Source organism: Salvia splendens, chromosome 7 (genome assembly GCF_004379255.2).
Source record: "Salvia splendens isolate huo1 chromosome 7, SspV2, whole genome shotgun sequence".
In the NCBI taxonomy this organism is placed as follows: Eukaryota; Viridiplantae; Streptophyta; class Magnoliopsida; order Lamiales; family Lamiaceae; genus Salvia; species Salvia splendens.
Genome location: NC_056038.1, coordinates 6,668,293 through 6,678,115, shown reverse-complemented (window position 1 = coordinate 6,678,115; position 9,823 = coordinate 6,668,293). Strand labels below are relative to the sequence as shown.

The 9,823-nt window shown below is 38.5% G+C and overlaps 1 protein-coding gene across 2 annotated transcripts; it reads right to left on the bottom strand.

The window, feature by feature from the left end:
• Window positions 1–5,806: 5,806 nt before the first annotated feature.
• LOC121742325 (nitrogen regulatory protein P-II homolog) lies at window positions 5,807–8,694 on the bottom strand. Of its 2 annotated transcripts, none has more exons than XM_042135436.1 (8): window positions 8,393–8,694; window positions 8,214–8,259; window positions 8,076–8,103; window positions 7,181–7,268; window positions 6,858–6,925; window positions 6,695–6,764; window positions 6,146–6,181; window positions 5,807–6,066 (listed from the first exon to the last, which is right to left on the bottom strand). In XM_042135436.1, the coding sequence occupies exons 1-8, from the start codon at window positions 8,589–8,591 to the stop codon at window positions 5,990–5,992; spliced, it is 612 nt and encodes a 203-aa protein (XP_041991370.1). In that variant the 5' UTR covers window positions 8,592–8,694; the 3' UTR covers window positions 5,807–5,989. The 2 variants fall into 2 exon arrangements, with proteins under 2 accessions (XP_041991370.1, XP_041991369.1); XM_042135435.1 differs by having other exon boundaries at window positions 8,214–8,265; window positions 8,393–8,690.
• Between the last annotated feature and the right edge of the window lie 1,129 nt (window positions 8,695–9,823).

Here is a 9,823-nt window from a genome sequence, read left to right as displayed (position 1 = left end):
GCGCCCTAAGGCGCACCCTATGACGCGGCACGTCATCAGTTTTATCCTCCTACCTCCCCACCTGTAGTGGGGCGTCCTAAGGCGCGTCCTATGGCGCGCCACATCATCATTTTATTGTTTTGTTTAATTAATTTAAATGTTTTCAAATAACAAGTAACGAGTAAATAAAAAACGTCTAAATAACAAATGGCGACGCATTAATAAAAAAAAGTTACACCATTCAACTTACAAAAAAAAACAACTAAGTCGGTGCAATTCCCAACTTCCGACGCAGCTCATCGATTAATGCCCGGAGATATTCGGCTTCGTCGGGGTCGGTACACTTCTTGAGGGTCTTGTGCGTCTGCAATAACGTCCTCGCCATCGACGCTGTTGCCAACGACTCAAACGCGGTGGCCGTCTGGGTCGGGAGCATTTTCGGGAACGAAGATGGGTTTGCAGCGGTCGAGGATGAGGTCGTGGCCGCCTTCCCCTTGGCCTTCGCAGCCTTGACGCCGGGCGGACGCCCAGAGGACACCGGTACGACAACAGCGCTTTAGCGCGCACGTCGCTCAAGCTCTCGCCGCTCCCCTGTGCCCGCGTGAACTTCTCGAACTCCGCCGCGTACAAGTTCACTTGCTTCTTCACTTGATCCCAGTGCTTGCGGAGTTGCTCACGTTTGCGCTTGTACGCGGTCGGCGGCTTGGCCTCATTGTAGAGGCCGGCGATGCGCTCCCAGTACGCGCCCTGCCTCTGGTTGTTCGCGAAAATCGGGTCTTCCGATATATCTACCCAACACCGGGCCAAAATAAGGTTTCGTCGTCGGTGTAGTTTCGTACGGCCGGGGGCGTACTCATCGCAATTTCTGGGAGGCGGCAACTACTGCGCCCGCTGCCGGTTCCGCTTCTTTTTGGCTGGGGCGGAAGCGGTCGCGGCGAGTTCGGGATCGGCCGCCGGACGGATAACGTAAAACATTCAAGGTTGTCTCTATAAAAGAGAAGCAACCATGAATGACTTTGTCCCACATCGAAAGTGGAACATAAAACATTCAAGATTGTCTCTATAAAAGAGAAGCAACCAAGAATGACTTTATCCCACATCGAAAGTGGAACATAAAACATTCAAGGTTGTCCCTATAAAAGAGAAGCAACCAAGAATGAGTTTCATAAATTCGCAAGCCCATCAAATATATGTGGGCTATTACGAATTTCTTGTATTTATTTATTTGTAAAAATTGTTTTTAAATTTAAAAACAATTTTTATAAATAAAAAGTATTTTTTTTAAAATTCGATTTTTTTTAAAAAAATTGATTGCGTCAGCGTGACGACGCCCACTCGCGGGCCGGCGAGTGGGCGTCACGCACGACGCTGGGTCGCGCCACATCGCCTAGGCGCGTGGCGAGACGGCCCGTCGCTTGTTTGGCATCACAGGACGCGGGACGGGACGGGACGGCGAGCTGCAACGCGTCGCGCGACGGACCCGTCTCTCCGGGACGGATCGCGGGACGCCGGTGCGACGTGTAGTGGATGCTCTTAGTTAGTTATTTAGTTAGCTTGATATTTTAGCTAGGTATTTTTGCTCTCATCACCAAGTATATAAGGTGATTCCCGCATTGTAAAATACATTCATTCAAATCAATAAACAAGATCAAATTCTCTTTCCTCTCAACTTGATCATGCTTAGATTACAAATTTATCACGGTACCAGAGCAAACTAAGATCTTCCGCTATTCTCTCTGATTTTTTTCTTTCCGATCTGTTCATGATGAATGGACGTAATCGTGCTCCGGTTCCTCCTGCCGAGGACACTTCTAGTCCTTATTTCCTTTATCCTAGTGATAATCCTGGGGTAGTTCTCGTTCCACAACTGTTGATTGGCTCCAATTATTCAACATGGAGTCGTTCATTCATCACAGCTTTACTTGCTAAGAACAAATTAGTTTTTGTTGATGGATCTATTCTCCGTCCAAATGGTGATGATCTTCTATATCAAGCATGGATTAGATGCAATAGCATAGTTGTTGCATGGTTACGCAACTCAGTTTCATCTCAGATTTGTTCGAGCATTATGTTTTTGGATAATGCGTATGAGATCTGGTTAGATCTAAAGGATCGATTCTCACTTGGTGATTCTGCTCGCTTGTATCAATTGAGGCAACAATTGATGACTCTCAATCAAGGAAACTCTGATGTTAGCAGCTACTTCACTAATCTGAGAACGGTTTGGGATGAGTTAAAAAATTCTCAACTTCTCTCTTGGTGCACCTGCAATCGTTGCACCTGCAATAGTGCAGCTCGATGGCATCAGCATCAGGAAGATGATTGCATAGTTTAATTTCTGATCGGTTTAAACTCTTCCTTTTCTCAGATCAGATCCAATATTCTAGCTATTACTCCTTTGCCTTCACTCTTTAAGGTGTTTTCCTTAGTTGTTCAAGAGGAAAGGCAACGGCGAATTGATGGAAATCTGATTTCCTCAACTCATTATTCTGCTCAAGCTCCAACTATGAGTGAACAACCTTTTGCAAATGCTGCTTCAAACTTTGGCAGAGGCTTCAACAAATTTCTGTGTAGTCATTGTGGTAAAACTAATTATAATGTGGACAAATGCTTCTTTCTACATGGTTTTCCCCCAGGATATGGCCGAGACAAGCCTAAACCTACTGGATTTGCTCACTCCAGCTCATACAAGCACAAATCTGTAAATTGTGTTGAAGATAATTCTGATTCTTCTCATTGGAAGGGATCTCAGCTTGTTGCTGCAAATCTGCCTAGTATGGATCAATATCAACCGCTTGTGAATCTCTTGCAAGGTCAATTCCACACTCAAAGCTCTCTCACTACTCCAGAACCAGCTCAATCTCCACAATCTCTCACCCAGCCTACACAATCATATAATCCTTTTTCTGGTACGATCAGCTTCTCTCCCTCTGTTAATACTTTATCTTCATCATCTCTAGTCTATCTAATTGGATTCTAGATACAGGTGCTACACACCATGTTTGCTATGATCCTTCACTATTGTCATCTGCCTCTCCTATATCCAATGCTTCTGTAAATCTCCCCAATGGTCAAACAACACCTATAACTCATATAGGTACTGTTATTCTTACTCCTAAAATCACTCTCACCTCAGTCTTACATGTCCCTTCTTTCTCTTTCAATTTGCTTTATGTCAGTGCTTTAACCAAAAATGTTTCATGCACTGTCACTTTCACTCATAACCAATTCCATATTCAGGAAGCTTTACTGGTGACCACGATTGGGAGGGGTAAACGTGTTGGAAATCTCTACATGTTGGATTTTCCACATTCTTCACACATTGACCCAAGCATGATAACATCTCACTCTTCTACCGATGTATCACAGTCTACTGCTTTTGTAAATTCAGTTGTGAGTTTAGATATCTGGCACCAACGTTTGGGCCACCCTTTTCTCAATAAATTGAAGCTTTTGTCTGATTTTTGTCTCCTTCTAGCACTCAAATATCTTCTTGCCATATTTGTCCTATAGCAAAACAAAGAAAGTTGTCTTACCCTGCTTCTCCTCATAGATCCTCTGATATTTTTTATTTGATTAATTGTGATGTATGGGGGTCATTCTATACTCCTACACACAATGGATTCAAATACTTTCTCACAATAGTTGACGATTTTTCCCGTTTTGTTTGGACCTTTCTGCTCACTCAAAAGTCTGAGGTTCCTACTGTGATGTCTCGGTTCTTTTCCACCATTCTTACTCAGTTTTCAAATAAGATAAAAATGATGAGAAGTGACAATGCACCCGAGTTCAATCTCACTTCCCTACTCTCTACATATGGAACTATCTCCCAACACTCATGTGTTGAAACACCTCAACAAAATGCCAAAGTAGAAAGGAAACACCAACATCTATTGAATGTGGCAAGAAGCCTTCTTTTTCAATGTCATCTTCCTATAGAATTCTGGGGAGAGTGCATTCTTACAGCTTCTTTTCTTATCAATAGACTTCCCTCATATGTACTGCCCAATAAACTGACACCATTTCAGCTATTGTTTAACAAACTTCCAACATATTCAAGCTTGAAAGTGTTTGGGTGTCTTTGCTTTGCTTCAACATTGGATAAAAGCAGAAACAAATTCTCACCAAGGGCTATAAAGTGCATATTCATTGGATATCCCTCTGGGTACAAGGGGTATAAAGTCATGGATTTAGAAAACAATAACATTTTCATTAGCAGAAATGTTATATTCCATGAAACTGAGTTTCCTCTTTCACACCAGAAACCTGCATCATTTCCAGACATTCATTTTCCTGCTCCAGAAACCACTCAGCCTCACACGAATACAGATCCTTCTCTTCCTCTTCTGCCACAGCAAAATGCTTCTCAGCCTCTGGCACAGCAAATTACTCCTCGCCTAATGCAGTTCCTAATCATTCTGCCTCTGGAAGAATAATCAAAACACCAACACACCTCACTGATTATATATGTAACTCATTTGTCTCTTCTTCCAAATATCCTATCTCTTCCTATTTTTCTCTTGCCAAACTGTCTCAGCCCTATCTCAAATTTATCATCCTTCTTTCCATCCTCACTGAGCCTAACTCCTACAAACAAGCTTCACAACATCCTGAGTGGGTCTTGGCTATGCAAGAGGAGTAACAAGCTCTGATAAGGACAGACACTTGGTTGATCACAGTTTTGCCTCCAGGCAAGATTCCTATATCTTGCAAATGGGTATATAAGATCAAGTTCAAGATTCCTATACCTTGGGCGTTTGGTGTATCTCTGCATTACCAGACCTGATATCACCTTTGCAGTGAATAAACTTAGCCAATTCTTGTCCAAACCTTGCTCAGGGCACATGCTAGCTGCTGAAAGAGTTCTTAAATATTTGAAACGTACCCTAGGCCATGGCCTTTTCTACTCAGCCAAAGCAGAACTTTCCTTGAGCATCTTCTCTGATGCAGACTGGGCTGCATGTCCTGACACAAGAAGAAGCATATCTGGTTTTTGCTTATTCCTGGGAAGTTCTTTGATTTCCTGGAGATCAAAGAAGCAGAATATAGAGCAATGGCTTTAGCATGCTGTGAAGTAGTTTGGATTTTGGCTTTACTAAAAGATTTTGGTGTTCAAGTGAAGCAGCCGGTTCCTCTCTACTGTGATAATCAGACAGCAGTATACATTAGCTCAAACCCAGTGTTCCATGAGCGTACTAAACACATTGAAATTGACTGCCACACTGTTTGGGAAAGGCTACTTGAAGGTGTCATTAAACCTATACATGTTCATAATCATCTTCAGCTTGCTGATATATTTACAAAGCCTTTGGCTGCAACTCCATTTCATAATCTGCTTGCCAAGATGGATTTTACAACAGTGTATAGTCCATCTTGAGGGGGCTCTTAGATATATCAATGAGCAACAAGAAGTGTGATCAAGAGATCAAGAGCATGCAACCCCGAGAAGCTGATCATCTATGGAAGCTTCGAGATAATGATTGAAGTGAAGAGGTGAAGATTCGAGTGAAGGACTGAGCTCAGCTCATCTTAGTCTTTTTAGCTTGTTCTAGTTAGTTATCCTAGCTGGCATTAGTTAGTTAGTTAGCTTAATATTTTAGCTAGATATTTTTGCTCTCATCACCAAGTATATAAGGTGATTCCTGCATTGTAAAATTCATTCATTCAAATCAATAAACAAGATCAAATTCTCTTTCCTCTCCGCTTGATCATGCTTAGATTACAAATTTATCAAGTCCAATTCTCCATTTATTAAACTATATTCCAGAAAGCACTATTCGAAAAAATTTCAAAGTTTAAAAATGGCAGTTTATGTAAACAATGGGAATGAATGCAACATTGAGGTCTAATGTGACTGGGAATGTTAAGAGGTTTTAACTGATTTACATTGTTTTCATTCACAAAACACGCAGCCATAATGCCAATCAACGAGAAATATGTCTGAAGTACTGAAGATTCAAAATTTCCAACAGTGACAGACAACAAAAAAGGTTGTGCAGTTCTGGCGGGCTTAAGTAGTGGAGGATCCAACGGAGAACATATCATAACGTCCGCCTGTCATCCTTTCAGCCTTCTCTCCTCGCTCGCCTAAATTAGAGCATAAATACTTCATACACAAATGAAAAGATAGAGGAAGCAAAATATGTTATATAGATAGAACGCTTACCTGTACGAACTCTTATTATGTCCGCCACAGGACTCACTGCACAGATGACAGACAAAATAATATCAGGACTAGATTCTTGGTTACAATTTATTGTTTCCGTTTTTTTATGCTCTCTGTCTGAGATATCACAAGCTAGTTTCATAGTTACAATTTACTACTTTTGTTTCTCTTGGAAATTAACTTCTGTCTCTAATCCTAAACTGAGCCAAAAAATTTTTTATCAACATAGACTATTCTATTTGTGACCCCACTGCAGGTTCATTGTTTGATTATGAACTATGACAAGAATCAAGAATCAAGAATCCCAGGTTAAACATAACAGGAAAATAGCAACATAGACACGAGGGAAATAGCAGCATAAATATTAGTCGCAGTGAAGAGTTAAGACCTCCTTTGCATGAAATATAAAACACTAAACAGAACAAAAATGCAGGATAAAAGATTAATTAGGAAATCACTAGAATTCTAGGAAGAAAGTAATAAGTTGGAGGAAGAATGAGGTCTAAGAGAAATCTCAGCCCACAAGAGATATCACTTTTGTAGTCTTACCAAAAATCTTGCCATCTCCTATTTCTCCAGTTCTTGCCTGGTCGATTATCTTTGCAATGACTTCTTCGACCTACACAACAAAAAGTAAAGACAAGAACCTTACACGAGTTTTGAGGTGGACATAACTGAATGGCTAAAACAAAAGGTCCTTAGATTCCTATACCTGATCTTTGCTCACAACAATCTCCATCTTTACTTTCACGACAAAATTGTCTTCAGAAAACTCAGAGCCTGAAGAGAGCACATAACATTACATGAAATAGAGTGCAAATGGTTTTGAGTTCAAAAAACAATAAATTGAACGGCGTTGGAACTGTGTTTGGGGATGGAAGCATTTATCCACCTCCCTACTGTTCTTATGCTGCAGGAATGCAATGCATATCTTTGAATGCATTAGTCGCCATCTTCAGCCCGGGCAGGGACAAAAAATGCATTTATAAAACAATCCTTATAAACTGAACCACAGAATTGTGTGCGTGCATATACCAGCCTGTCTTTCTGCTGAACCACCTTGAGCGCCAAAGCCCCGTACATCAGAAACTGTAATTCCACGAATTCCCATCTTCAACAATGCCTAGGTATTATCCAGAAAAAAATGTTCAGTAACACAGTTTTCTTCAAATTATAACAAGAAAACTTGTTAGATATGCTGAAAACTCCAGAAGCAATAGCTCAATCCTGTTTGGGAATAGGTTTCTAAATTCAAGGTTCAATGTAGAATCTTGTGGTTTAGCTGAATGATATCTATTGATTATTGTTCCAAATTAATAAGAGTTGTGCTAGTAGCTTTCCAGGATAAAGACAGTGTTGCATTCACTGGGACATTATAAGCCATGTTATCACGATTAATGTGATGTTGTCATATCAAAGATGTTGTGTTAGTGATCTTGAACCTACGACTAGTGAGATAGTGATCCTGCCATTTCATTATTAGAAGTGTACAATGTCATTGCGAATTCTTTATAAGATGCACAAATGTCATTCTAAACTTGCTCAAAACCTTCCCTAAATCATGATCATTTTAAATAGTAATGAGACAATGACGATAACTAAACCCTCAAAACCAAGATCATTAATCATGTACAATGATATTGATTCAATCAACATTTATGAAGAGTTAATTGTGCGAACAATAGCTATCATCCACACAATTGTAAACAGAAATGACTATTTTTAGGCATATGAAAGAACATCCTGGTTTATCGCTGAAATTGTTTATGAATAATACTAGAACATAATGTGGATTTCTTTACATGCAAACAAAAATTTAAAGCAATTTAACAACATTCACAACAATTTGCATGCTAGTCGGATTAAAAAATGTGTCACAAACTCCAAATACAATCTGTAATTATAAAAATCCAAAAATACATATCCTTACCGAAGAAACCTGTTGAATCCTCCACGGCCTAAATCCACAAGGTTAGCAGAAGAGAAAAGGGAAAAATAAAAATAAAAACAAAAACAAGTCAGCGAGCTATCGAGACATGTAAAAACGAGATCAGCACATTAAGCGAACCTCAGAATTGCCTCAACTTTGTAGAAATTAGCCTCAGGTGTGTAACCTACAGCTACAATGTCAGAGGCAATTCATCAAACAGTTAGTCAGCTATCGAAATGTACGAAAATATTCTCCATCTTCTGCTAAGTACGCAAGCTAACCAAGTGGCAGGATAAAAACTATTTCCCTCTGCATACCTGGAGGACTCTGAGCTCTAATAATCGGTAGGGAAGAACCATTTGCAGTGTAGTGATGGGCGAGGCCGAGCGGAGGAGGGCGGAATTCCGGAAGGCCATGGATGAGCGAAATGGAGGCAAATTTAGGGAAGAGGTGGTGGCGAGAGTTAACGGAAGAGAGAGCAGTGGTGGAATTTGCAATCGCCGTAGACGCCGCCATGGGAGGATCTCGAAAGCAGCTGGTGAAGGAAGTGTGAGACAAATTATTGATATTAAGCGGTTAATGGTCGGTTTTCATATACAGCTAAGTATGACTTCTACACTTAAACTGGAATCCAATAGTGAGTAGTACGATTTTAAAAATGACTAAATTAGAGAATTATATTAAATAATTTTATTTTAATTGAAATTGTTTTGGGAAAAAAATCAGAAAATCTCATAATTCATATATTTAAACTAAAAAATGTTAAAAAATAGTAAAAATTTATGTACTTGCAAACTAATAACATGTTTTATTAATTTGTCAAGTAAGTAAATGATAAAATATCAACTGTACTTTACATATTACATAGGCTAAAAGAATCATAATTATGTTTACTAAGTCATGGATTTTTTCTATCCTTGTATATCTTGCTAATTACTCGTGTTTCGAAAAAATGAATATAATTAATTAAAATAATAATAATAATAATAATAATAATAATAATAATAATAATAATAATAATAATAATAATAATAATAATAATAATAATAATATTGATAAGGGTCTTCTCTACATTATACTTTTCTTACTTTTAACTCTTTATCTATTTTAATTATTTATTACTAATATTATTTTTTCTAAATGATTGTAGAAAATAAAAATGACTTTATTAATATGGAACAAAGAGAATACTAAAAAAAATATTATTGACTATTGTGTAAACAAAACTGAGAAAAGAAGGCAATGAAAAATAATACTCCATACGGTAAATGCATGACAAAGGAATAACACGAAATGCATAATTTTTTTTTGAAAACAAGTGTACTTTCATGACTATAAAACACAATAAGTAGTACACTTTCTTGGCGAAGAGTGATTTCAAACATCATTTTTAATGCGTAGTGATGTTACATGGAAGTATTCAATGGTAATGATACACAGGTAGTCGTCGAAAACTTGTCACTTTTGTCATCAATATTTTTTGAATTGCTGCCTATAAGTACTTTTTTTCTAAAATATTACTTCATCACTCTTTTTTATTTCGGTCTGTCTCACAATAATTGTCACTTTTGTCACATTTTATTTTTATCATAAATGGTAAGTATGTCCCACATTTCGCTAACCCACTCCACTCACATTTTATTATAAAACCAATATAAAAAAATGGATTTCACATTCCACTAACTTTTCCAACCAACTTTTCTTTACATTTCTTAAAACTCGTGTCCATAATAAAAGTGACAATTACT